We start from the raw sequence: 27748 nt of genomic DNA on the forward strand, positions 1-27748 counted from the left end.
ACACACACACACACACACATATACGCAGACATACAGTGCACTCCCACACACACACAAGGGGTTTTGTTCAAATTGATTCAGAACCATGGAGAGGGCTGCTACAGCTATAACAGTAGAGCTGAGCTGCAATTATTCTTAACAATTACAGTACAGCAGTTGTAGAGTTGTATTCAATCCAACTAGGCCTACGGTCTCATATTTAAAACTGACCCCTCAATCAGGTTTCAAAGTAGTGTTTCTTTGCCAAGAGTGCAGCATGCATTGAGCCATATCCCTCCAAACAAACACACACACACACGCACACATACACATGCATGCGCACAGACACACCACACACACACAGCTGTTTGTTATATAATCTCCCATGTTTTGGTCTATCTTGGCAAATAATCCGCTTCTGTAAAATCTCCACGTCACTCTCATGATGATCCTACCGTTGTAACAGCCAACTTCAGCAGGCTGGCAGGCTTATATTTTACAAACTGGACATTTTCGAGTTTCCACACACACAATTTATTTTGTTTGTGTTGATAAAGGCTATAGTAAACAGACTCACTCTGATTGCCTGGCGAGAGCCAGCGAGCGGCAGAAAGTGGTAGGAGTGAGGGGAGCTAGGGGAACCAGGGGAACCAGTGTGTGGCAGCCCGTGCTGGTCCTGCTGTCCTCCCCCTCGCCCGGGATGGCCTCGCCTTGCAGAGGGCTCAGTGACTGTGGCTGGGGATGGGCCGGTACCAGCTGCATGTCCTCCGGATTGGCGGGCTGAGGAGAGGACTTTTCTGGCTCAGCAGGATGGACCTCAGGCATGGGCTGGGCGGGCAGAGAACCGGTGTCTTGTGGGTACGGATGTTGATGCTGAGGATGATGACAATGAAAGCTCAGGTTGTGGTCTGGGTGATGATGGTGAGGTTGTACACCTCTTGCTTCACGCAAATTCATGTTCTCCCCAAGCAGCTCATCCACGCGTCGGTCCAGTTCGTCAATGCGCAGGCGTTGTGTTTGGATGAGGCTCTGCTGGTTCTGAACAATAGTGGTCAGTTCTCTAAGATACAGAACCGCCTGAACTGGGTTCTCTAACAGGCTGGTCCCCTGCACAGCCATGACCATAGAGAGAGAAAGAGATAGCAAAGGAGAAAGAGAAAGAGAGAGAGATGATCAAGTGTAGAGGAGAGGTAGCCTAAATTCCTTCTTCCTGCTTGAATAGATGAATGAGATGAGAGGTCTTCCTCCTCTCTTCTCCTTTGCTTTTTATTCTTCCATTAGTCTCTCTTTTTGTTTTACTCTTCTCTTCTGTTTTTAATCCTCTGTTCTGTTTATGAGATGATCGGTAGCGAAGAGACAGATAAATAGGCTACTCCGTTTCAAAATGGAAAGAGAGCGAGAGAGAGAGAGCCATAGAAAAAGAGAGATAATGATCTGATGTAAATATTCCTGTCTTGCTGCGATAAGAGATTCTCTCTCCTCTCTCCCTCGCAGACACTGATACAGCTCTGCTGAGTGCTGCTGATGATGGGAGGATCCAGATCCAGATGTGACCGGAGGAGGGGCGCAAGGCGAGTTGGGCAAGGGTGTGTGGCGTCATCACACATGAATGCGCACACGCACACGCACACACATCCTAGTGTGTTTAACACTCTCCTCTCTGTATCTCTGTAGTTATTTGCTGTAGGCTTATTTCTGAATTATGTAACACATGCTCTGTCTGCGCACTATAGCCCGTCACACACACAAGTACTCACGCATGCACACACACAAACGCACACTACTGCTCCGTAGCAATCACATCTGTAGCCATGAAATGCTTTGAAAGGCTGGACATGGCTCTCATCAACACCATCATCCCAGAAACCCTGGACCCTCTCCAATTCGCATACCGCCCCAACAGATCCACCAATGACGTAATCTCTATTGCACTCCACACTGCCCTTTCACACCTGGACCAAAGGAACACCTGTGTGAGAATGCGGTTCATTGACTACAGCTCAGCGTTCAACACCATAGTGCCCTCCAAGCTCATTACTAAGCTAAGGACCCTTGGACTGATCACCTCTTTCTGCAACTGGATCCTGGACTTCCTGACGGCCCGCCCCAGGTGGTGAGGTGAGGCAACAACACATCCGCCACACTGACCATCAACACGGGGGCCCCTCAGGGCTGCGAGCTCAGTCCCCTCCTGTACTCCCTGTTCACCCATGACTACGTGGCTACGCACGATTCCAACACCACCAATAAGTTTGCCGACAACACGACGGTGATAGGCCTGATTATTGACGACAATGAGACAGCCTATGGAGAGGTCAGAGACCTGGCAGTGTGGTGCAAGGATAACAACCTCTTCCTCAACGTGGGCAAGAAAGGAGACTATCGTGGACTAGACTACAGGAAATGGAGGGCCGAACACGCCCCCATTCACATGGACGAGGCTGTAGTGGAGCGGGTCGAGAGCTTCAAGTTCCTCAGTGTCCACATCACTAAGGACCTATCATGGTCCAAACAGTATATCACTAGGGCCGAACTCCTGCCATCCAGGACCTCAATACCAGGCGGTGTCAGATTGTCAAAGCCTCCAGCCACGCAAGTAATAGACTGTTCTCTCTGCTACCGTATGGCAAGTTGTACCAGAGTGCCAAGTCTGGGACCAAAATGCACCTGAACAGCTTCTACCCAGAAGCCATAAGACTGCTGAACAGTTACTCAAATAGTTACCCGGACTATTTACATTGTACCCCTTTATTATTTATTTATCTTAATTGTTTTGCACTGACTCCCTTGCACTGGCTCTATGCACACTCAGTAGACTCTACCCACACACATGCTACACTAACACACACACACACTCACACTAGATATGCTCACACACACAAAACACACACCCACATGCATATTGACGCCACCCACACAAACACTCAAACATTGACACACTTTCACACTGCACATACGACTGCACATACGCTGTTGCTACTCTGTTTGTTATATATCCTGATTTCCTAGTCGCTTTTACCCCTACCAACATGTACATACTGTATTACCTCAATTACCTCAACTACCTCGTACCCCTGCACAATGGCTCGGTACTCGTATTCCTTGTATATAGCCTCATTATTATTTCTATTGTGTTACTATTTTCATTTTTTTAGCAAATATTTGTCTTACTTTTAATTCTACATTGTTGGGAGTGGGCTCGTAAGTAAGCAATTCACTGTAAAGTTTACACCTGTTGTATTCGGTGCATGTGACCAATAGAATTAGATTTGATTTGACACACAAACGCACACACACACACACACACACACACACACACACACACAGAGAGAGAGAGCTCTGTAGAAATCTGTACAGAGATCTGGTGGTCGACACCAGAACTACACTGGACTTTGTGCAAACTGGAAACCACATATCCTGAGGCCACATTTATTGTAGCTGGGGACTTAATTAAAGGAAATCTGAGGAAAACACTCCAGAAATTCTATCAAGACATGGCCTTTGCTACTCACCACGAAAGCGTTCTTGGCCATCGCTATTCTCCTTTCAAGGACGCCTACAACATTTTTACACATTTTAGTCATTTAGCAGACACTCTTATCCAGAGCGACTTACAGTAGTGAATGCATACATTTCATACATTCTTTCTCCATACTGGTCCCCTGGGGGAATCGAACCCACAACCCTGGCGTTGCAAACACCATGCTCTACCAACTGAGCCACACGGCCCTCCACCCACCCACGGCCCTCAAGCCCACCCTTCCTTCTGGAAATCTGACCACGCCTCTATCCTGCTCCTCCCCTTATTGGCAGAAACTTAAGCAGGAAGAACCCGTGGTAAGGACTGTTCAACATTGGTCTGACCAATCGGAATCTATGCTTCAAGATTGTTTTGATCAGGCGGACTGGGATATGTTCCAGGTCACCTCTGGGAATAATATCGAGGTATACACTGACTCGGTGACTGGGTTCATCAGTCCACTGGGTTCATACTGGGTTCATACTGTGACGATTAGAAATCGTGGATTGATGGCAGCATTCGTGCAAAACTGAAAGCGAGGACCATCGCATTTAACCACGGCAAGGTGGCTGGGAACATGAACATGTTCAACCAGACCAACTATGACCTCCGTAAGTGGAAAAACTTTAGCATAGAGACAACGTGGAGTCACAATTCAACGGCTCAGACATGAGACGCATGTGGCAGGGACTACAGACAATCATGGATTATAAAGGGAAAGCTAGCCACATCGTGGACACCGACACCTCGTTTCCGGACAAGCTAAAAACCTTTGCCCGCTTCAAGGAAAATAACACTGGGCCACTGACGTGGGCCCCACCACTCACAAGGACTGTTCCCTCCCGATCTCTGTGGCCGATGTGAGTAAGACATTTAAGCATGTTAACCCTCGCAAGGCTACCGGCCCAGACGGCATCCCAATCCACGTCCTCAGAGCATGCGCAGACCAGCTGGCTGGAGTGTTTACCTACATATTCAATCTCTCACTATCCCAGTCTGTTGTCCCCACTTGCTTCAAAATGTCCACTATCGTTCCTGTACACAAGAAAGTGAAGGTAACTGAACTAAATTACTATCACCCCGTAGGAGCTTACTTCTGTAATCATAATATGCTTTGAGAGGCTAGTTAAGGACCATTTCACCTCCATCTTACCTGACACCCTAGACCCACTACAATTTGGATTGCGCCCCAACAGATCCACGGATTATGCAATCGCCATTGCACTGCACACTGCCTTTTCCCACCTTTACAAGAGAAATACCTATGTAAGAATGCGGTTCAGCCTTCAACACCATAGTACCCTCCAAGCTCATCATTAAACTCAGGGCCCTGGGTCTGAACCCCTCCCTGGCCGACCTCAAGTGGTGAAGGTAGGCAACAACACCTCGGCCACGCTGATCCTCGAAATGGGGGCCCCACAGGGGTGCATGCTCAGTCCCTGTTCACCCATGACTGCGTGGCCATGCATGTCTCCAATCATCAAGTTTGCTGATGACACAACATTGTTAGGCCTGATTACCAACAATTACGAGACAGCCTACAGGGAGGAGGTGAGTGCCTTGGCGGAATGGTCCCAGGAAAAACATCTCCCTCAACAACAACAAAATGAAGAAGATGATCGTGAACTACAGCAGACAGCACAGTGCACACCCCTATCTACATCGACGAGACGGCAGTGGAGAGGGTCAAAAGCTTCAAGTTCCTCTGCGTGCAAATCACTGATGACCTGAAATGTTCCCTTTACACAGACAGTGGGGTGAAGAAGGTGCAACAGTGCTTCAACATCAGGAGGTTGAAGAAATTCGGCTTGGCCCCTAAGACCCTCACCCGACTTCTACAGATGCACCATTGAGAACATCCTGTCGGGCTGTATCACCGCCTGGTACAGCAATTGCACCGTCTGCAACCGCAAGGCTTTCCAGAGGATGGTGCAGTCAGCCCAACACATCATCGGGGGCCCACTGCCTGCCCTCCAGGACATCTACAGTGTCAAAAGAAGGCCAAGAAGTTAATGAAAGACCCCAGCCTGTTCACCTGCTACAATCTAGACGGTGGAGAAAGTACAGGTGCATCAATGTTGGGACCGAGAGACTGATAAACCGATTCTATCACCAGACCATCAGACTGTTGAACAGTCACCACTAGCCGGCCTCTGCCCTGAACATCAGACACTGTCATCAGCCGGCTACCACCCGGTACTCTACCCTACACTTTAGAGACCGTTGCACTTTGTACATAGAGTCATTAAACAATGGTCACTTTAATAATGTTTACATACTGTTTTACTCAATTTATATGTATATACTGTATTCTAGTCATGGCTGCATTCGGAAAGTATTCAGACCCCTTGACTTTTTCCACATTTTGTTACGTTACAGCCTTATTCTAAAATGTATTAAATTAATTGTTTTCCTCATCAATCTACACACAATACCCCATAATGACAAAGCAAAAACAGGTTTTTAGAAAATTTCAGGCCAAAGAGTTCAATCTTGGTTTCATCAGACCAGAGATTGTTGTTTCTTATGGTCTGAGACTCCTTTAGGTGCCTTTTGGCAAACTCCAAGCGGGCTGCAATGTGCCTTTTTCTGAGGAGGAGCTTCCGTCTGGCCACTCTACCATAAAGGCCTGATTGGTGGAGTGCTGCAGAGATGGCTGTCCTTCTGGAAGGTTCTCCCATCTCCACAGAGGAACTCTGGAGCTCTGTCAAAAAGGGTTCTTGGTCACCTCCCTGAACAAGGCCCTTCTCCCCCGATTGCTCAGTTTGGCCTGGGTGGCCAGCTCTACGAAGAGTCTTGGTGGATCCAAACTTCTTCCATTTAAGAATGATGGAGGCCACTGTGTTCTTGTGGACCTTCAAGGCTGCTGAAATGTTTTGGTACCCTTCCCCAGATCTGTCTTAACAAAATCCTGTCTCGGAGCCAGTGGCGGTTCTAGACCATTTCAACTGGGGGGGCCAAGCTGGGGCCAGTTGTACTGTTAGAGGGGCCAGTTACATTAGACGTTATTGTTGTCATATCGTTTTCTTCACTGCATTGCAGGCATTAGCAGGCAAAAGACCATGTTCATAATCATCATCGTTGCCACTGTCTAATTACAGATGTAAAAAAAGAACGATAGCAAAAATTAGTTATGTAAAAATGATTTCATACTCCACATTTAGGGGGGCCACAAGGGGGTCCAAAATTGTTGTCACAGGGGCACTGGCCTCTCCTGACCCCCCCAGAACCGCTAGTGCTCGGAGCTCTATAGACAATTGTTTCGACCTTGTGGCTTGGTTTTTGCTCTGACATGCACTGTTCAACTGTGGGACCTTATATAGACAGGTGTGTGCCTTTCCAAATCATATTCAATTAATATAATTAACCACAGCTGGACTCCAATGAAGTTGTAGAAACATCTCAAGAATGATCAATGGAAACAGGATGCACCTGAACTCAATTTCGAGTCACATGGCAAAGGGTCTGAATACTTATGTAAATAAGGTATTTCTGTTTTTGCTTTGTCATTATGAGGTATTGTGTGTAGATTGATGAGGAAAAAAATATTTAATAAATTTTAGAACAACATAACAAAATGTGGAAAAAGTCAAGGGGTCTGAATACTTTCCGAATGCACTGTGACTACTGCTATACACACCTTTTCTATTCACATACTGTCCATACTGTCTATACACACCATTCACATACTGTACATATACACTATTTATATTCCGGTCCGGAAGCAAATTTCCTGCAATTCTATCCATTTTGCAATGGGGTTTTGTACTGTGTATTTACATACAATATATAGTTGTGTATTCTCAAAATAGCTCCTTCTAATGTTGCTCATTCTAATGTTGTATTTTAGTTACACTATTTATACACACCACATATTTATTTATTTACTGGATTCTTGACATAGCTCACTAATATATCTACTGCTGTACATATCATTCCTAGTACATCTTGTGTAAATTCAGCCGGTGTAGATACGGAGTATATATGTATAGATTGCATTTGGATTACTGTTCCAGTGCTATTTGGGTTGTTAATTGGATTTGTTTGTGTACCTGTTTGATATTTTATTGCACTGTTAGGAGCTCGCAGCACCCGCTGTAACATCTACTAAACGGTGTACTCGACCAATAAACTTTCATTTGATTTGTGTGGTGGTTGTCTCAGTCTGCAGCTGTGTCTGTCTCTAGGTCGTCATTGGAAGGCCTAATGGTTCACATAGGTCATCTGGACAAAATTGTCAAATAAAGGCTGAATGAAATCAAACTGGTGTTTTGATTCTGCGCTGTGTTGTTGCTATCGTAACCCATTACTGACTGTTGCCATGGTGATCTGACTGCTGTTGCCAAAGGGCTGCTTGCTTACTGTGTGTTTGGCCGGTCTCCTATCTTGTTGGTAATGATAAATTACAATACTATTTCTGTTGTGTGTGTGTGTGTGTGTGTGTGTGTGTGTGTGTGTGTGTGTGTGTGTGTGTGTGTGTGTGTGTGTGTGTGTGTGTGTGTGTGTGTGTGTGTGTGTGTGTGAGTGAGTGAGTGAGTGAGTGAGTGAGTGAGTGAGTGAGTGAGTGAGTGAGTGAGTGAGTGAGTGAGTGAGTGAGTGAGTGTATACACATTTTACAATACTTGTGAGTACCAGAAGTCCTCACAAGAATAGCAAACCAACTAAAATTCAGAGAACTGAGGTCCTCACTTATAAAAAGGATATTTTAGGCTTAGGGGTTAGGTTTAGGGTTAGGGTTCAAATTAGGGTTAAGGTTAGAATTAGGGTTATTGTTAAGGTTAGGGGATAGTGGTTAGGTTTAGGGTTGGGAGTTAGGCATATTATGGTTACATTTAGGGTTAGGGGTTAGGGTTAAGGTTAGGGTTAGGGTTAGGGTAAGAGTTAGGTTTAAGGTTAAGGTTAAGGTTTATTGTTAGGGATAGGAGAAGATAGGGGTAGGGGAAGGTAGAATTTTGAATGGGAATCCAAAAAGTCTTGACATGTATAGTAAGGCATTGTTTGTGTGTGTGCGTGCGTGCGTGCGTGTGTGTGAGAGAGAGAGACAAGATGACAGATGGTTTCCATGGGGCAGCAGTAGACAAGATGACAGATGGTTTCCATGGTGCAGCAGTAGACAAGATGACAGATGGTTTCCATGGTGCAGCAGTAGACAAGATGACAGATGGTTTCCATGGTGCAGCAGTAGACAAGATGAAAGGAGCGCTTTTCTTCTGTGATATAACACACACACACACACACACACACACACACACACACACACACACACACACACACACACACACACACACACACACACACGCCTATTCCCACACACATGGATAGATGGATAGATCTCACATCCCATGTAGTAGATATGGCGTATAGTCCGTCCCACCATGACTTGAACCTGTGACCTTGATTCTCTCAGTCCAATCTTAGCCATTACACCAAGAGGTTTGAACCTCTGGATGCTACATCAGTAATAGATAAAGTCAAACATCTGTGAACTGCACAGGGATTAGAATTCTCAGCAACGAGCCATGGAGTAGTTGTGCTTATTCAAATAATTTAAATTAGAGCTTTTTCCGTCCTTCATTCCTTGTCGGGATCAGTGAATGTAGAACACAAAAACAATATGGTATAAGACATCTATGATATATGTTATCTTAAATAATGTATGTGGCATGAAACATCAATAGATATTTCTCTGGCACAGCCTTCAATGTCTGTATTGTGAGTGAACTGTCCCTTTAAGGAACAGAACCTGTCACGCGGTACGACCATGCGGAAGTAGACAGTCTGACAGACAGAGTCGTTGTTGTGTTTTAGCGGAGAGTAATAAACTATTAGATAGATAACTGCGGCCTTGTTCACACTACACGCTGTCAATGGTCAGGTAAGACCAATGAAACATATATTTACTTAATTATATTGTCGATAACAAGATAGCTCAATGAGTAACGTTATTTGACTCCAGCTGTGAGTGTGCCAATCTCCCGAGCTGTCTGGGTCCACAACCCGGAGAGAGAGGGCTGTTGCCTGGGAGATGATGACTCCAGCACAGCAGTGGCTGGGGCCGCCGAGAGCTGGATGTAAAAGGTTTACATGATCTCGCTGCACGGAAGATACACTAGCTTTATAGCTAGCTAGCTAACTGGACAGTACACAATGCTAACTTTGTTATATGGGACATCATTATAAGTATGAGTTGCTAAGGCTGTCACTGCTTGTCACTTCCCAGGTTATTTATCTGTGTATGAGGTGACAGGTCCAGGAAGGACCAGAGCTGTCACGTCAGCTAAGGTTAAATGGTAAACCCCATCACATGACAGTCAGCTGAGCCAGGGAGAAAGAATAAGAGAGAGCTCAGAAGCACCTGTAGGTGAAAAGTCAGAAAGGTTAGTTAGCTACTTACAGCAATCTGCTTTCAGAGAGAGAGAGAGAGTTCCTTTTGCAAGATCCCTTTGTCCCTCGGCACCCCCCTCCTTTCTTTCTTTCTTTCTTTCTTTCTTTCTCTTTCTTTCTTTCTTTCTTCTTTCTTTCACTCACTCACTCACTCACTCACTCACTCACTCCACTCACTGTCTCTCTCCCTCTCCCTCTCTGTGTGTGTAGGATGAGTGTGAAGCAGTGTCTGGAGAGTCAGGTGTACTCTGTGCCTCTGATCCAGTCAGACCTGAGGAGGGAGGAGGCTGTTCACCAGATAGCAGATGCCCTGCTCTACCTAGAGACTATCTCTACTGACATCTTTACCAGGTACACACACACACACACACACACACACAGACACAGATAGAGGAGTGTGAGTCATCCTAAAATAGCATGTTCTACATGTGTTGCCTGTTAGCTAAGATGCTGCTGGTTTATACATGACACACATTTAACTACTTTATCAGCAGAACACACACACTCACATACTGTGACTTTCCCCTGGTGTGAGTGTAGGGTGTCTGAGAGCGTAGAGCGGAACCGCTGTCAGCTGCAGAGTGTGACAGATCGGATCAGGCTAGCCCAGGCCCGTGTCAACAAGATCAAAGGCAGCAAGAAGGCCACCAAGGTAACACACACTTCACACAGAGTTGACACATGTTCCCCTTCTAATCACTGTTCCCAATACATGCAGATCTCTGAGAGTACAATACTTGAAAGCACTATTAGATTTAGATTTATATTGTGTGTGTGTGTGTGTGTGTGTGTGTGTGTGTGTGTGTGTGTGTGTGTGTGTGTGTGTGTGTGTGTGTGTGTGTGTGTGTGTGTGTGTGTGTGTGTGTGTGTAGGTGTTCTCCAGTGCTAAGTATCCAGCTCCAGAGCGTCTCCAGGATTACTCCTCTATCTTCAGTGGAGCCACAGACCCTGCCTCCCAGACACGCCCCCGATACCGCATACAGGCCAAACTACGACCCCTTGACGACAAGGCCCTGCAGGTAAGACACATACACACAAATGTACAAAACGTTATTTGGATCTACTGTAAAACATTTCAGTACAAAGGACCTGTGTTTTTCAGAGGTCATGTAGATTGCAGGACTTTGGAAACAGACAGCACTGGCTCCTCCACACCGCTAAACTACCCATTACAGTTGGTATATGCATAAAGCAAATGCAGCGTTACACCAGTATAGGCCTAGCTGTTTAGATACATGTAATATGACCATACCTTTTTGGCTTTCATCCACGATATACAGTCTGCTGAGTCCACAGGGCTTTTACTGCTGCCTGTTATGTACATTTCTTGTGTTACTTTTTGATTCATATTTATTGTATTTTTTTAGTTCATTTAGTCAATATTTTATTAACTCTATTTGTTGAACTGCATTGTTGGTTAAGGGCTGGTAAGTAAGCATTTCACGGTAAGGTCTACACCTGTTGTATTCAGTGCATGTGACCTGTTATGAAATGAAAAGCCCTGACTGAAACTACCCACAGGAAACTACTCCCTACCCCAGGGTTCCCCAACTGGCAGCCTGCTGGTCATTTTAAAATTGAGTAGCACCCCCCTCCCCTTTTGCCCTTCGTCGGGACATGGACTCTACAAGGTGTCTAAAGTGCTCCACTGGGTTGCTGGCCCATGTTGACTCCAATGCTTCCCACAGTTGTGTCAAGTTGGCTGGATGTCCTTTGGGTGTTGGACCATTCTTGATACACACGGGAAACTGTTGAGCGTGAAAAACCCAGCAGCGTTGCAGTTCTTTGTGTGTGTGTACCTTAGCTCAGCAGTGAAATTGTACATTATTGATAGTGAACACCACTGAGTTCTCCTCGCTGCCGGAACCAAAAACTTACAGGAACAGGAGTATTTTTTGCTGTGTCTGAGAGGGGGAGAACGATTTGTGCACTTCCCTGGCTCAGAGATGTATTATTTATGAAACCTCAAGCACTGCAGAGAGAGAGAGAGAGAGAGAGAGAGATGAGAGAGAGCTAGAGAGAGAGAGAGAGAGAGAGCGAGTGAATGAGTGTGAGGGAGAGCGAAATAGACAGAGGCTGATAACAAAAAGAGAAAGAGTGGGAGTTATTCATTCTGTTGAAGGTTTTGAATTTGTCTCTCTCTGTCTCTGTCTCGCCTGCAAGGCTGTCTCTATTGAAAGCTACTGGCTCTCATTTCGTACAAAAACAGAGATGGAAAGCAAATTCACGTTTATGTCTGGTGGCCATTTGTGTTTACTGAAGGAGGTTCTTACTAGACTCATCCCATCTACTATCTGTCCTCTCTTGTTCTACACCCTCTCTCTCTCTGTCCACCTCTAGGAGAAGTTGTGTTATTACCCGGTGTGTGTGAGCATTAAGAAGCGTTCGGAGGATGAGACCGAAGAGGGGCTGGGCGGTCTGCCTCGAAACATCTCCTCTGTCAGCTCCCTGCTGCTGTTTAATACTACAGAGAACCTGTTAGTAACACACACACACACACACACACACACACACACACACACACACACACACACACACACACACACACTCCTCTAACTGGTTGTATATGTGTTTAGGTATAAGAAGTATGTGTTCCTGGACCCCCTGGCTGGGGCGGTGACTAAAACACACACCACTCTGGAGACAGAGAAGGAAGAGAAACCATTTGACGCTCCCCTATCCATAACCAAGAGAGAACAGCTGGAGAGACAGGTACACACACTCACACCATACATACTGTATACACACTCCCACACTATTCTCTAAAGAACTGGAGGCCTGTGGCATTGCTGTCTTTGGACTATAATATTTTTTCAATGGACCATACTAACAAGTGAAAGTGTGACTATAACTTATTACACTTTATTTCTTCCTCCTGCTCTCATTCCCTCTCCATCTGTCCCCCTGTAGACAGCAGAGAGTTACTTCTATGTTCCAGACCTGGGTCAGGTCCCAGAGATAGACGTCCCCTCCTACCTACCAGACCTGCCAGGCATCGCTGACGACCTGTCCTACAGCCAAGACCTGGGGCCCGGCATCGCACCCTCTGGACCCACACACACCTTCCCTGAACTACCCTCCTTCTCTGGGGAGGACATGCCTGGTACACAGACTGTCTCTGTTGTGTGGATTATACAGACGTTTCCATGGAAATCAGTCATATCATGAGGCAAATGTTTCTATTGGTAATGTTGGTTTGTTTGTTTGTTACAGATTCTCAATTCCAAGTTGCAGTCCCGCCTCCTCCCCCACCTCCTCCTCCCCCACCAGAGCCCACACATATCCCCACCCCTCCCCCTGGTCTCCCCCCTCCTCCACCTCCACCTGTAAATAGTCCTGCAGACGCCAGCACAGGTAACACACACACAGTATACACACACACAATACACAAACACACTCTCCTTCTCTTGAAAAGTGTATTTACCTCCAGCTCCTGTAGTGGGCGCTCCCAGCGAGGTGGTTGAATCAAACAGCCGGGCCAGTCTACTAGAGTCCATACGCAACGCTGGAGGCGTCGGCAAGGCCAAACTACGCAACGTCAAAGAACGCAAGATGGAGAAAAAAACCCAGAAGGAGCAGGAACAAGGTAAAGGAGAAGAGGTGGATGAGTGTCTTGATTTCTCCTCTTGAACCTGGTGACTCTTTGAGAACATTTTATAGTCCCAACTGAGCAATGATCGCTACAGGCCTCCAGTTGTTTAAAGGGGAAATCAGCAGTTGCTACATCCATTTTTGGACTTCTAAATGAATTATATGTACCCATTGATTCTTAAAGAGTACAACTTATCAATGCCTCATGAGCTTAGTTCAACTGTCGTATCCCATCAGAACCCAAAATACAAGGTTGTTTTACTCCAATGTTTGTAAACCAAATAAATATAAACAAACACTGTATAATCTAAAACATAGTTAAAGCTATAATTTTGATATCATGGATGGTCAGTCCTTGCATCCATAGCTGTCATTGAATTTGAGTGGTTACATTTCTCCAGCCCCATCTCTTCACTTTTTGCTGAAACAGTGGTGGGGAGAACGCTTTGTTATTGTTTTAACTGCTGATTTAACTTACAGAGCATATTTGGGGCATAGTGTGTGTGTGTGTGTGTGTGTGTGCAGACTCCAAACCAGTTACCTAACTAGTCATAGAGAACAGCTCAGGGCTGCATGACCTTTAGATATATAAACATTACCTTCATTAAAGCACTGATTTAACTACACTCTGTTTTTATCTGTAAGACTTTGCTGTGTGTGTGTGAGTGAGCAAGCTTGTGTGAGAGCGGGAGCGAGCATGTGTGTTAAGACCTTTGAGTGAGTCCACAGTCATTAGTTCTGGTTCAGTTGTTGCTGGACCACTCAAACATTTAACAGTGGGGTTCATCTGAGCAGGAAATAAAGACTACTAGTTGTTCACTAGCTGAACTATTTATGATGTGTGTAGCTACAATAGATGTAACTGCTCTGGTCTCTCTCCACTGTACTAAAAACACCATAGAAATGTAATATCTCTGCTTCACTGCATTGTGTTCCCTCTCCCTCTCTCTCAGTGGTAGCAGCAGCCAGTGGAGGAGACTTCATGTCAGATCTCTTCAATAAGTTGGCCATGCGAAGGAAAGGTGAGAACGCTCCTCTCCTCCCCCATTCTTCTCTCATCTCCCCTGGGTTATTGTCCCTCTGATAGTAGTGTAGTAGTATTTCTAGGTCTTGGTGATAGTGGCATTCGTGTGTTTCCCAGGTATCTCTGGTAAGGGTCCTGTAGGCGGGGACTCGGGGAGGGCCCAGCTGGCTCTGGCAGCGCATTCGCTAGGATGTCCGATGTAATCCCGCCTCTTCCTGCCCCCCATCAGCCAACCGCTGAAGACGAGGACGACTGGGAGGCCTGACATGCCAATCAGAACCAATGGAACTCTGAGCACATCTAGCTCTAAGCCAATCAACGAACAGAATACTGAGGAAGGAAACTAATGCTTGTTGATATTTGTTTTTTTTAAACATTTATTTAACTAGGCAAGTCAGTTAAGAACAAATTCTTATTTACAATGACGGCCTACCCCGGGCCAATTATGCGCCGCCCTATGGGACTCCCAATCACAGTCGGATGTGATACAGCCTGGATTCGAGCAGCAGACCCACAAGCCACTGCAGCTGTTCATGAGTTCCGTTTTTTTGTGGCCCCCACCGCCCATCAAAGTTGCCCATCCCAGATGATAAACAAATGTACTGATCCTTATTGAGAGAATACTGGACAAACAACTACAGCAGATATGTCAGACCTCATCTCAGCATTGTAAAGATGTTTGTTATAAAGTATAATCAAGTAACACGTAAATATAATTACATAACTAACACCACACTAAAGCAGCACAACATTTCTATCAGAATGTTGTGAACATCATTCAATAAAAATGATTTTGCATAAAATACTGGCAGTGGAGAGTTGACTGATCTGTTGGAGAGTTGACTGATCTGTTGGAGAGTTGACTGATCTGTTGGAGAGTTGACTGATCTGTTGGAGAGGTATGTGTGTGAAACATACAAAGAGCCTCAACCATCATGCTTTAACATCCCTCCAATCGAGGAGAATCCAATCACAAGTCCTGTCTCCAGAGCGAGGATATCGGAGAGGTGAGGTAGCTCTCTTCTGACCAGCGTTACACACCAGAACACCTGCTACCCCTTCCTCTCATAGCTGCTGCTGTTTCTTCTTCTCCATAAAGAACTGAGAAAGAGGAAAGAAGAAGTTGGGTCAGAGGGCCTGTGCTCTACAGACATAGTGTGTGTGTGTATTATCCATTGCAGGTGTGTGTGTATTACCCGTCTCAGGCCGGCGAAGGCAGGGCCAAAACTGGTGTGTGTGTGCGTGTGTGCTCTGATCCAGTCGGGGAGTTTGGCCAGCGTTGCAGGTCGGGAGTACCGTCGGTCACACAGAACGATACAGGCATAGTCTTCACGGTGACGGATGGCTCTACCTGTGGGGAGAGGAAATTAGGTGATCCCCAGAAGATTGTTTGATTAGGGGTACAGAGTGATTGATTAGGCCAGGGGTATACGTAGCTTGAAATATAGATAGATAGTTAATCTATAGTTAACTGAGAAGGTGTAGAAATATAGAGAGTACCTATGGATTGATTGACAGCCTTCATACAGAGGTTCTCTATCAGAGCCTGGCCTGGACTTCTCCCACCAGAGTGAGGCTGAAACAGAACAGAGTGTGAGTGTGCCTAAGCTATAGACTAACAATTAATAGATGCAGGATAGACTGAGCTTTCCATTCATCTCTATGGCCCAGGTTCCGACCCGAGTTAACCGCGCATAAATGAAACATTCGCTTTTCTCTCTATGCGTATTCTGACCTTGAACTTAAGCTTGAGAATAGCATGCTATTCACCCACGATTTGTTTGAGGTGGAGCTCGAATAAATGAAAGTGTGTCTACAGAAACACTGTATTCTGACCTCGACTTAATTCTCCAATTGTTCCAGCAGTAATACGCACAAGGAAACCATGAATAAGGTCTAGCGAACCTACCGGTTCCAAGTGGAAAAGAGTTGATGTATGACCTTTAGAATGATTTGATTATATGCCCAGACTTTTCTGTTTTATTTTACAGTTTGTATCATGTTAAATATTAGCCACTATCGGGAGCCACCCACATACATGTATTTTTGCATCATTCCGTTCCGTTGACCTTTCTTTCCTCTCAGGTCTGTGTAGTTGTTCCTGAGGGTCGCTAGCATTAGTGGACCATATTAGGCAACAGTGTGCAATAATATGGGACATGTAGCCTATTTGAATCATTATGGAAGTCAGACCACACATAGCAGGTTAACCCTGGAGCACAGTTCACCACGACTGGACCATAGTCATACAGTTCCATGATTAGTAAGGATTAGAGTACATTTATAGGATTATTGTTCAACCCCTATTGTACACTTTTCCCCACTTTCCAATATTTCATGGATTGAACTTTAATATGACAACTTTCAGGATGAATCAAACCACTTTTTTATTCACCAATATATAGTATTTTGTGTGTAAAGGCTCTCTAAACTGTTTTTATGATTCATACATACTTTCCTAACCCTAAAATGGGCCTAAATCTACAAAATGAGATTGTTCTTTTATCTACCAGTTGGTGCTGAAATGGAGACGAATATGCATGGATGGCTTTCTTTAAATTGATCCCTATATTGTGAACCTGTTCTCTCAATGTATTTTATTCAGTCTGTCGACAAAATTCTAATTAAAAGGTGCACCATATTTAAAGGGATGGCTTAAGATAAATGTACTGAAAACCCCATTGAATGAAAACTCCTTGAGAGTGGGAGGGTTTTCAGCAGTTGAATGAAATGTATTCAGAGCGCACAAGGTAGCCTGCAGAGCGCGTTACGTGACTGAATGAGGTAGGAAAGGCATTAATTGTTTAGGAAAGGCATTAATTCCTAAGTTAGAATCGGCCCCTATGAGAAGGGTGAGAATGTTAAATGAATACCAGAAAATGTGTATGCGCGTGTTTTCCGTCTCACCAGGTTCTTGTCCAGGTAAGCCATCTTCTCCTTTAACTCTGGAGACTTGATGTTTGGATATGGCATCCCTACCATCACAATACACCTACACACACACATTTTATTAACATACACCTGGGGTCGGCATTTTAGTTTTGGGTCAAGAAAGACTGAATTCCTGGTGATTTTACAGCTAAAATTAGTTTACTTTAGGAAATCTGTTTCCAAGTATTCCCATGAATTAAAAAAAAAAGGACGTGCCTTCGGAAAGTGTTCAGACCCCTTGACTTTTTACACATTTTGTTACGTTACAGCCTTATTCTAAAATATATTAAATTGTTTATTTTCTCATCAATCTACACACAATACCCCATAATAACAACGCAAAAATAGGTTTAGAATAATAAAAACGATTTAAATACATTTACATAAGTATTCAGACCCTTTACTCTGTACTTTGTTGAAGCACCTTGGGCAGCGATTACAGCCTCAAGTTTTCTTGGGTATGACCCTATAAGCTTGGCACACTTGAATTTGGGGAGTTTCTCCCATTCTCTGCAGATTCTCTCAAGCTCTGTCAGGTTGGATGGGGAGTGTCACTGACAAGCTATTTTCAGGTCTCTCCAGAGATGTTCGATCGGGTTCAAGTCTGGGCAACTCAAGGACATTCAGAGACTTTTCCCTAAGTCACTCCTGCATTGTCTTGGCTGTGTGCTTAGGGTCGTTGTTCTGTAGGAAGGTGAACCTTCGGCCCCAGTCTGAGGTCCTAATCGCTCTGGAGCAGGTTTTCATCAAGGATCTCACTGTACTTTGCTCTATTCATCTTTCCCTTGATCCTGACTAGTCTCCAAGTCCCTGCCGCTGAAAAACATCCCCACAGCATGATGCTGCCACCACGCTTCAACGTAGGGTTGGTGCCAGGTTTCCTCCAGACGTGACGCTTGGCAATCAGGCCAAAGAGTTCAATCTTGGTTTTATCAGACCAGAGAATCCTGTTTCTCAAACTCCAAGCGGCCTTTTACTGAGGAGTGTCTTCTGTCTGGCCACTCTACCACAAAGGCCTGATTGGTGGAGTGCTGCAGAGATGTTTGTCCTTCTGGAAGGTTCTCCCATCTCCGCAGAGGAACTCTAGAGCTCTGTATGAGTGCCCAACGGGTTCTTGATCACCTCCCTGACCAAGGCCCTTCTCCCTCGATTGCTCAGTTTGGCCGGGCGGCCAGCTCTATGAAGAGTCTTGGTGGTTCCAAACTTCTTCCATTTAAGAATGATGGAGGCCACTGTGTTCTTGGGGACCATCAATGCTGCAGAAATGTTTTGGTACCCTTCCCCAGATCTGTGCCTCGAGTCTCATAGCAAAGGGCCTGAATACTTATGTAAATAAGGTATCTGTTTTACATTTTTAATACATTTGCAAAAACAAAAATACACAAAAAAAAAAACTTTGATTTGTCATTATGGGGTATTGTGTGTAGATTGATGAGGGAAAACATTTATTTAATCAATTTTAGAATAAGGCTGTAACATAAAATGTGGAAAAAGTCAAGGGGTCTGAATACTTTACGAATGCACTGTATATGATCATGTAAATGTAATAAAGGTATGACATTATTGTTCTTTTCAAATACAATGTCTCTTTGGGCTTAATTTGTACACTACAAATTGACCACAACTACTACCATTATGTTCCGCTGACCATCCGCTCTGACAACAATCGGCCAGCGACTGAATCTAGTTACCTACCGCTGACATACACAGTCTTATCCAAGAAACAAACAACTGATGTTTTCACAATGAGAAAGTCTACAAATGAGAGATCTGTAACACACACACCTGCCTAGGTCGTCTGAGAAGTTGATACCCTCGCTCATCTTTCCCCCGACCACAGAGAACAGCAACGCTCCAGAGAGTGTACCCCATCCACAGCACACCTCTGAGAGAGAGAGAGTCATTCAACAAGCTTTCCAATAAGCAATATCTTTATCTGATGTTTAAATCTCAAAAAGGTGAGATGAGGTGTTTTGTAGTCATTTCAAGTGATGCTAGTTTGTTTTGTGTCTCACCTGGATTGTGCGTGAGAACTCATTGAGCACCTTTTCTACCTGGTTGGCTTTCTTTGGCTCCTGGAAGATCTGAGAGAAACACACACTGAATATATGGACTTTCAAGAGAGAAACATATATACTTGATAGCAAGATGGTATGTGTACCTTCTTCTTGCTAGAGAGGCGTGCCAGGACTCCGCTGGCCTCCCAGTGTTCCAGAATCCTTCTGGAGTAATCGTAGGAGGGGAAGAAACACACCACGCCTCCTGGCACCACGTTACACAGGTTAGACAGCACACGGCCAGTCTCCTCCATCTACACACACAAACACATACACCTTACACTCCCCTCCGCCATTAGCATTAACATTGGCTTCTCAGAATGGCATAATGCCGTTTTAAAAGGTGTGTGTGTAACCATGCGTGGTGTGTCTCTGTTCTGGAAGGTGAACTCCAGCTCCTGACCAGACGGGCCACTGCACAGCACTATGGGTAGGATATTCTCTGGAGGAATCACATGACCTGCCAAACACACATACACACATTCAGTTTGTCCAAACCAGGAGCTTCTCAGCTAGGACCAATTAGTATCTGTGTTCAATGAGAAATGACTTTATGGTTTATTATCACTGTAACACTGACCTTTAACCTGCTCTCTTATTCTAGCTAACTACCCCCAGTCCTCCCAGATCTATCCCAGGGTGCAGTATCTTAGGGTACTCACCACAGGAGAACTCTATGATGCGCTCCGCTTCAACACCAGCAGAGAACAACAGCTCCTGCTTAAAGTCAGACACCTAGACACAGAGGCACAGAGTAGTTGTCTTGACTTTAATTTGCCCAGGTCATCACAGGGGATGAAGATAAGAATGAGTGCATGTGTGTGTTCTTACAGGCTGCATGGTTCCTCCAGCGATGATGACAGCTCTACAGTCCTTCAGCACCTGAGAAAAGTGGACCGCTGGGTTCAACAGGAGGAACTTCATACTACTCACCGCTACACTACCTGGAGAGAAAGAGAGGTAATAGCGTGTTGGGAGAAATGTTGGGAGAAACTAGTTTCTGCTCAACAGAGAAGTTGGTGTGTGTGTGTGTGTACCTTGAGTTTGTAGCACCATACGTCCATCAGTGTTGGTGTTGGTGAGAGCCATGAAGAAGCCCTCTACCTGCATCATAGGGGATGCTGCCAGCTCCCTGTCCTCTGCTGCTCCCTGCTGGCCTGAAGGTGACTCTACAGGAGAGAGAGAGAGAGAGGGGAACAGAGAGAGAGTGTCTCTGTTAGGCAGTCCTTGCACCTTAAACATGGTGACAGTCCGTATTTCGTACATCAGGTAGCTTGGTTCATCACAATACCGTCAACATTTTATAAGGTGACATTCCTAGTGTGTGTGTGCTTACCTATGTCAGGCTGTTGGCTGCTCTGCAGTGTCTGTAGGTAGCGGTTCAGGCCTTCAGTCCGACGGTTCTCTTTGTTGGCAGACTGTGTCTGTGTGGTTTGTGTGTGTGACGTCACACCTGTACCTGCATACTTTTCTATGAAGCCACACAGCTAGAGAGAACAAACAACATTAGAAAAACACACACACACACACACACACACACACACACTACACTTACCTTTCTGCTGATCATACTCTTCTCAAAGTATCGCTGTACCTTCATAGAGAGACAAAGAGAAGGAAGCAAAGCAATTTATCACCAATAACCATCAAATCCATCAATCCCTTCACCAATTTCTATGCCAATCGCAGTAGGTTGTGGTCTAGTCGTGGTCGTGGTTACCTTGAAGAGGTTGATGTTGTCTATCTGAGCCTTGAACAGGAAGTTGTTGATGGTCAGCAGTTCGGTTGCTGGGAGACAAAGTGAGGGGAAGGTCACTATAGTGTGTGTTTTGTGTGTTTTGTGTGTGTGTTCTTACCTGGCTGAGTAATCTGGCTGTGTGGATTCTGCCCCACCTTACCTAAAGACAATATAGATATAACATGGTTTTGTATCTAATATGTTTTAAACTCCACTTAGCCTAACAGAAGGCGTTCAGAGTACTGATAGAGCTATTACCATATACAGTGCATTTGGAAAGTGTTCAGACCCCTTCCCCTTTTCCACATTTTGTTACGTTACAGCCTTATTCTAAAATGGATTAAACAAAGATATCCTCATCAATCTACACACAATACCCTATAATGACAAAGCGAAAACAGGTTTTTAGAAATGTTTGCAAATGTATTAAAAATAAAAAACAAAAATACCTTATTTACATACAGTACCAGTCAAACGTTTGGACACACCTACTCATTCCATGGTTTTTATTTTTTTACTATTTTCTACATTGTAAAATAACAGTGAAGACATCAAAGCTATGAAAAAACACATATGGAATCCTGGAGTAACCAAAAAAAAGTGTTAAACAAATCAAAATATATTTTATATTTGGGATTCTTTAAAGTAGCCACTCTTTGCACACTCTTGGCATTCTCTCAACCAGCTTCCTGACACATCTCAACATCAACTGTTCAGAGGAGACTTAGTGAATCAGGCCTTCATGGTCGAATTGCTGCAACAACAAAAAACACTACTAAAAGAAACCAATAAGAAGAAGAGACTTGCTTGGGCTAAGAAACACGAGCAATGGACATTAGACCGGTGGAAATCTGTCCTTTGGTCTGATTAGTCCAAATTAGAGATTTTTGGTTGCAATTGCCATGTCTTTGTGAGACGCAGAGTAGGTGAACGGATGATCTCTGCATGTGTGGTTCCAACCGTGAGGCATGGAGGAGGAGGTGTGATGATGCTGGTGACACTGTCTGAGTTATTTAGAATGCAAGGCACACTTAACCAGCATGGCTACCACAGCGTTCTGCAGCGATACGACATCCCATCTGGTTTGCGCTATCATTTGTTTTTCAACAGGACAATGACCCAACACACCTCCAGGCTGTGTTAGGGCTATTTGACCAAGAAGGAGAGTAATGGAGTGCTGCATCAGATGACCTGGCCTCCACACTCACTCAACCTCAACCCAATTGAGATGGTTTGGGATGAGTTGGACCGCAGAGTGAAGGAAAAGCAGCCAACAAGTGCTCAGCATATGTAGGAACTCCTTCAAGACTGTTGGAAAAGCATTCCAGGTGGAGCTGGTTGAGATAATGCCAAGAGTGTGCAAAGCTGTCATCAAGGCAAAGGGTGGCTACTTTGAAGAATCTCAAATATATTTTGATTTGTTTAACACTTTTTGGTTACTACATGATTCCATGTGTTATTTCATAGTTTTGATGTCTTCACTATGATTTTACAATGTAGAAAATAGTAAAAATAAAGAAAACCCTTTAATGAGTAGGTGTGTCCAAACGTTTGACTGGTACTGTATGTATTCAGACCCTTTGCTATGAGACTCGAAATTGAGCTCAGGTACATCCTGTTTCCATTGGTCATCCTTGAGATGTATCTACAACTTCATTTGAGTCCACCTGTGGTAAATTCAATTGATGGGACATGATTTGGAAAGGCATACACCTGTCAATATAAAGGTCACACAGCTGACAGTGCATCTTAGAGCAAAAACCAATCCATGAGGTCAAAGGAATTGTCCGTAGAGCTCAGAGAAAGGATTGTGTCGAGGCACAGATCTGGAGAAGGAATACCAAAACATTTCTGCAGAATTGATGGTCCCCAAGAACACAGTGGCCTACATCATTCTTAAATGGATAAGTTTTGAACCACCAAGACTCGTCCTAAGAGCTGGCCGCCCGGCCAAACTGAGCTATCGGGGGAGAAGGGCCATGGTCAGGGAGGTGACTAAGAACCCGAAGCTCACTCTGACAGAGCTCCAGAGTTCCTCTGTGGAGATGGGAGAACGTTCCAGAAGGACAACCATCTCTGCAGCACTCCACCAATCAGGTCTTTATGGTAGAGTGGCCAAATGGAAGCCACTCCTCAGTAAAAGGCTAATGACAGCCCGCTTGGTGTTTGCCAAAAGGCACCTAAAAACTCTCAGACCATGGGAAACAAGATTCTCTGATCTGATGAAACCAAGATTGAACTCTTTGGCCTGAATGCCAAGCGTCACGTCTGGAGGAAACCTGGCACCATCTCTACGGTGAAGCATGGTGGTGGCAGCATCATGCTGTGCTGATGTTTTTCAGCAGCAGGGAGTGGGAGACTAGTCAGGATCAAGGGAAAGATGAACGGAGCAAAGTACAGTGAGATCCTTGATGAAAACCTGCTCCAGAGCGATTAGGACCTCAGACTGGGGCAAAGGTTCACCTTCCAACAGGACAACGACCCTAAGCACACAGCCAAGACAACGCAGGAGTGGCTTTGGGACAAGTCTCTGAATGTCCTTGGGTGGCCCAGGCAGAGCCCAGACTTGAACCCGATCGGACATCTCTGGAGAGACCTGAAAATAGCTGTGCAGTGACGCTCCCCATCCAACCTGAAAGAGCTTGAGAGGATCTGCAGAGAAGAATGGGAGAAACTCCACAAATACAGGTGTGCCAAGCTTATAGCGTCATACCCAAGAAGACTTGAAGCTGTAATCGTTGCCAAAGGTGCATCAACAAAGTACTGAGTAAAGGGTCTGAATACTTATGTAAATGTGATACTTCAGTTGTTTTTTATTTTTATAAATTTGCAAACACCTGTTTTTGCTTTGTCATTATGGTGTATTGTGTGTAGATTGATGAGGGGGAAAGAATCTATGTAATCAATTTTAGAATAAGGCTGTAACGTAACAAAATGCGGAAAAAGTGAAGGGGTCTGAATACTTTCCGAATGCACTGTATATAGGTATCTTGTTCTGGCTCTTTTTCACAGGGCACACGTACACACACTTACCTCCCAGCACACGCACCAGCCCCTCCACCACAAAAAGGATCTGTTTAATGTACATCAGGTTCTTGGCCTTCAGTCGACTCCTGTTACACACACACACACACACACACAATCAGACACCGTGTGTGTGTGTGTGTGTGTGTGTGTGTGTGTGTGTGTGTGTGTGTGTGTGTGTGTGTGTGTGTGTGTGTGTTTTTACCTGTAGCGTTCAGAGTACTGTGCAAGCTGGGAGTGTGCACGGCATAGCTGGACACAGTATAAAATTTCATTAAACAATATAGACAGCAACAAATGTTATTCTACCACAGACACATTGACAAACTACAGTTATTGTGTGTGTGTGTGTGTGTGTGTGTGTGTACCTGTGCTCCAGTTAGTTCTGAGCTGTGTATACAGGAGAGAACATCACTGAGGTTGTGAGCCTCATCTATAATCAGCACCTAAACCAATCAAATCAAACAGGTTAAACAGCTCAATACATTGTAGAATAGGTAGAGATAGCACAAGGGCGAAATACACGGTGGACTATTGAAAGCTAAAATATTCATTTTCAAAGGTGTGTGTTTTAAGCATGGTTAACCTGTCCTTTGAGCTGCACCCCGATGCTCTCCTCGTCCCCTCATGAAGTACTGTCTGATAGGGCAGCACCACCAGCTATACACACACATATGTCAAAGACCAGGGTCTCACAACGTAATACCATAATCATTTGAGGGAAAAGGTGTGTGATGGTGTGTACCTGTGCGGGGGGTATAGCGAGGCGTGTAGCGTAGTAGGGACAGGAGCGTGTTTCTCTGGCCAGGCTGAGCAGCTGTTCTATGTCTCGTACCGCCCCCAACACTGCATCCCTCAGTGTCTGCAGCCCCTGAGCCCCTACGTACGGGCACACCGCCTTAGACACACCCCTCTTCCTCTTACCACCCTCCACTTCCTTCGGACGCTGGTCTGAAAGAGAGCGAAAGAGAATACAGGAGAGAAAGAGAGGACATTTTTGAGAAAAGAGAGCAATGCGACAGGCCTACAGTTCTTTAAAATAAATGTATATGACTTTCCTTAACTGTAGTTGATTCACCAAGACAGTTTTTGAATATGAATTCCCTTACTGAGATACCGAAAAACCATATTTTGTTGAGTCAGCATTGCCATAAGGCCCCATTCATTCTGGGAGCATATGTTCTCACCGTGTTTGTTCTTCTGCATTTCCATACAGCGGTCGTTGATACGCTGGACGCTTCCCAGCCGACGCACCTCCTCATTTACACACATATTCTACACGGACACAGCTCATTAATACACAGGATCTACAGGAATGGAAAGAATGTGTAAAGACCGGTGTGTGTGTGTGTATGTGTACCTGTCGGGACCCCAGTGGGACCAGGCTGATGTCCGGGCTGAAGGGACTCTTCTGTACCTCATGGATAAACTGAGCCAGCTGGGAGTGTGTACGGCTGCAGTAGTAGATCTGATGAAACACGCGTGCACACACACTAAGTGGTGTTGACCGAGGACAAAATTCTACATAAGAGAAATAACCTAAAAATCCCAAATATACCTTGGTGACGTGCTCCTCCACCAAGTCATCTTCATCATCACCACCACAGAACCTGTCGAGTTGAGACAGGGGTGTCATTATGTTGTCAAATTGAAACACTCTATACTATTTCATTAAGCTATACTCAATTGTGGCCTAGTAATTGGGTTGTCCTTACTTGTTCTTGGTCTTTGATTCGTCATCGCTCTCATACTCAGCCACAATAAGCTCCTCCTCAGGGTTGTTTAGCTCCTCCTCCTCCTGGGGGTCCTTACTGAGCTGCAGCAGCTTCACTGCCTCATCATCCTCACAGCTCTACATATACACACAACATTTAAGCTGTTACTGTATACAGGTATACTCTACTAGGTATCAGAATGTTATGCTCTACCTTTCTCTTCAGGGCGGATTTCAGCTGAGAGTTGTTTCTGATCATTTCCAGGTGTTCCTCCCTCTTCTTCCTCCGCAGCTCTTCATCCTGACACACACACACACACACAAAGATACAGAAACACAGAGTGATGCTAACATTCTGTAAACACATGTCACACCAAACTACCTCAAAGACACCCCCCCCAACCTCCACACACCACATACACACACATATATACTCCACTACCTTCAGTTTAGACACAAAGTCCCGTTCTGCCTTCTTCTGCACAAAGTCAGTGATCCAGTCAGGCTCAGCAGAGGAGGATGACGGGGTGGAGGATGATGTGGTAGAGAGGGATGAGGAGATGGAGAGAGATGTACCTCCATCCCCCTGCAGCAGTCTGTCTGCCTCCTGTCTCCTCTTCTCCTCATGGTCCCTCAGCCAGCTCAGAGCTCCACAGATCAGACTCAGAGACTTGCCCTGGAACAACAATATATTAATACACAGACTGAGGCAGATAGACACACACATTATTACACAGATATGAACACACACACCGTTCCAGTAGGGCTCTCAAAGATGCCGACTTTGCCGTGCTCCAGTGCCCCATACAGGGCCTGCATGAACTGCTCCTGGATGGGGTATGGCTGGTAGGGGAAGGGGAAGTGGGGGGCACCAGCCTCTTCCATCACTGCTAATAATGCTCTTGCTGCCTGTGGGTTAGAACACTGACAAACTCAGTTGTAATTACCTGTACTATATAAACTCTAGAACGTGAAATGCATATTTAGAGCTAGCTAGGTACTTTTTTTCGTAGCAGAACTGTTGTAAGCTGAGCATTATCATATCAAGGAGTTGAGAATTCTCAGTTAAACTAACGTTACCGGACTTTCTCAATGCCATACATGGTAACTGATGTGACACTACATTGGGAGTACCCTGTTACCTATGGGTTTTAGATCAATGGTTTTTAGATCATTGTCTAACATCCTCCATCCTCCTCTGCTGAGCCTGACTGGATCACTGACTTTGTGCAGAAGGCAGAACGGGACTTTGTGTCTAAACTGAAGGTAGTGGAGTCTAACAGACATTTTACATTGTAACGTTATGTCTGGGACTGTCAGCCTTGGCAAATAATGATTATGCTATAGCTACATTGTATGGAGTATGCATTAGCTAGCTACTTCCTAGTCTGGTCAGTTGTCGATTATGTTGGTTAGAAACGATCGTGACACTTAACCGTTGAATAGTTAAAACAAGAAATACAAATACTCACCGGTTTTAGTTCAATGACTAGTTGGAGGCTGGCTGGAGCTAGCAAAAATGTTTTGACAGAGTTCGTGCATCTTCTACAAGCGCGCCAAGCGTTTCAGAAACTGACCAATGACAAGCCGGTGAAATGAAACGTCAAGAGGGGCGTGCCCGGGCGGCGAGGCGAGAGAGCACTGAACTGAGTGTCAGGGCTTTTATTTTAAAGAATTTCACCATATGAAAGGGACGTAAAAAAACAATGCTCTTTCTCCCCCCACAAAAAAACGTTGTTATTTTAAAAAATATATTCCTCAATGTGTTTACTACTCAAGAAAGAAA

At 45.0% G+C, this 27748-nt stretch overlaps 1 protein-coding gene and 2 pseudogenes across 1 annotated transcript; 1 reads left to right on the forward strand and 2 right to left on the reverse strand.

The window, feature by feature from the left end:
- Positions 1 to 1613, reverse strand: part of LOC123723687 (IQ motif and SEC7 domain-containing protein 3-like) — a 27131-nt pseudogene extending 25518 nt beyond the window's left edge.
- A 7636-nt stretch (positions 1614 to 9249) lies between these two features.
- Positions 9250 to 15303, forward strand: LOC106561258 (WASH complex subunit 1-like; annotated as a pseudogene).
- Positions 15304 to 15309: 6 nt separating this feature from the next.
- LOC106561257 (DEAD/H (Asp-Glu-Ala-Asp/His) box helicase 11) lies at positions 15310 to 27706 on the reverse strand. The gene is made up of 28 exons (XM_045688243.1): positions 27435 to 27706; positions 26716 to 26871; positions 26405 to 26638; positions 26177 to 26263; positions 25964 to 26100; positions 25807 to 25858; positions 25609 to 25716; positions 25436 to 25523; positions 24994 to 25199; positions 24836 to 24908; positions 24617 to 24696; positions 24454 to 24500; positions 24258 to 24337; positions 21343 to 21384; positions 21207 to 21274; positions 21042 to 21080; positions 20823 to 20973; positions 20524 to 20655; positions 20318 to 20430; positions 20149 to 20221; positions 19843 to 19946; positions 19591 to 19740; positions 19445 to 19513; positions 19215 to 19312; positions 17406 to 17490; positions 15999 to 16074; positions 15695 to 15849; positions 15310 to 15599 (listed from the first exon to the last, which is right to left on the reverse strand). Exons 2-28 carry the CDS (start codon positions 26845 to 26847, stop codon positions 15564 to 15566), a joined length of 2715 nt encoding a protein of 904 aa, XP_045544199.1. The 5' UTR covers positions 26848 to 26871; positions 27435 to 27706; the 3' UTR covers positions 15310 to 15563.
- Between the last annotated feature and the right edge of the window lie 42 nt (positions 27707 to 27748).

The sequence above is a fragment of the Salmo salar genome, chromosome ssa10 (assembly GCF_905237065.1).
Source record: "Salmo salar chromosome ssa10, Ssal_v3.1, whole genome shotgun sequence".
In the NCBI taxonomy this organism is placed as follows: Eukaryota; Metazoa; Chordata; class Actinopteri; order Salmoniformes; family Salmonidae; genus Salmo; species Salmo salar.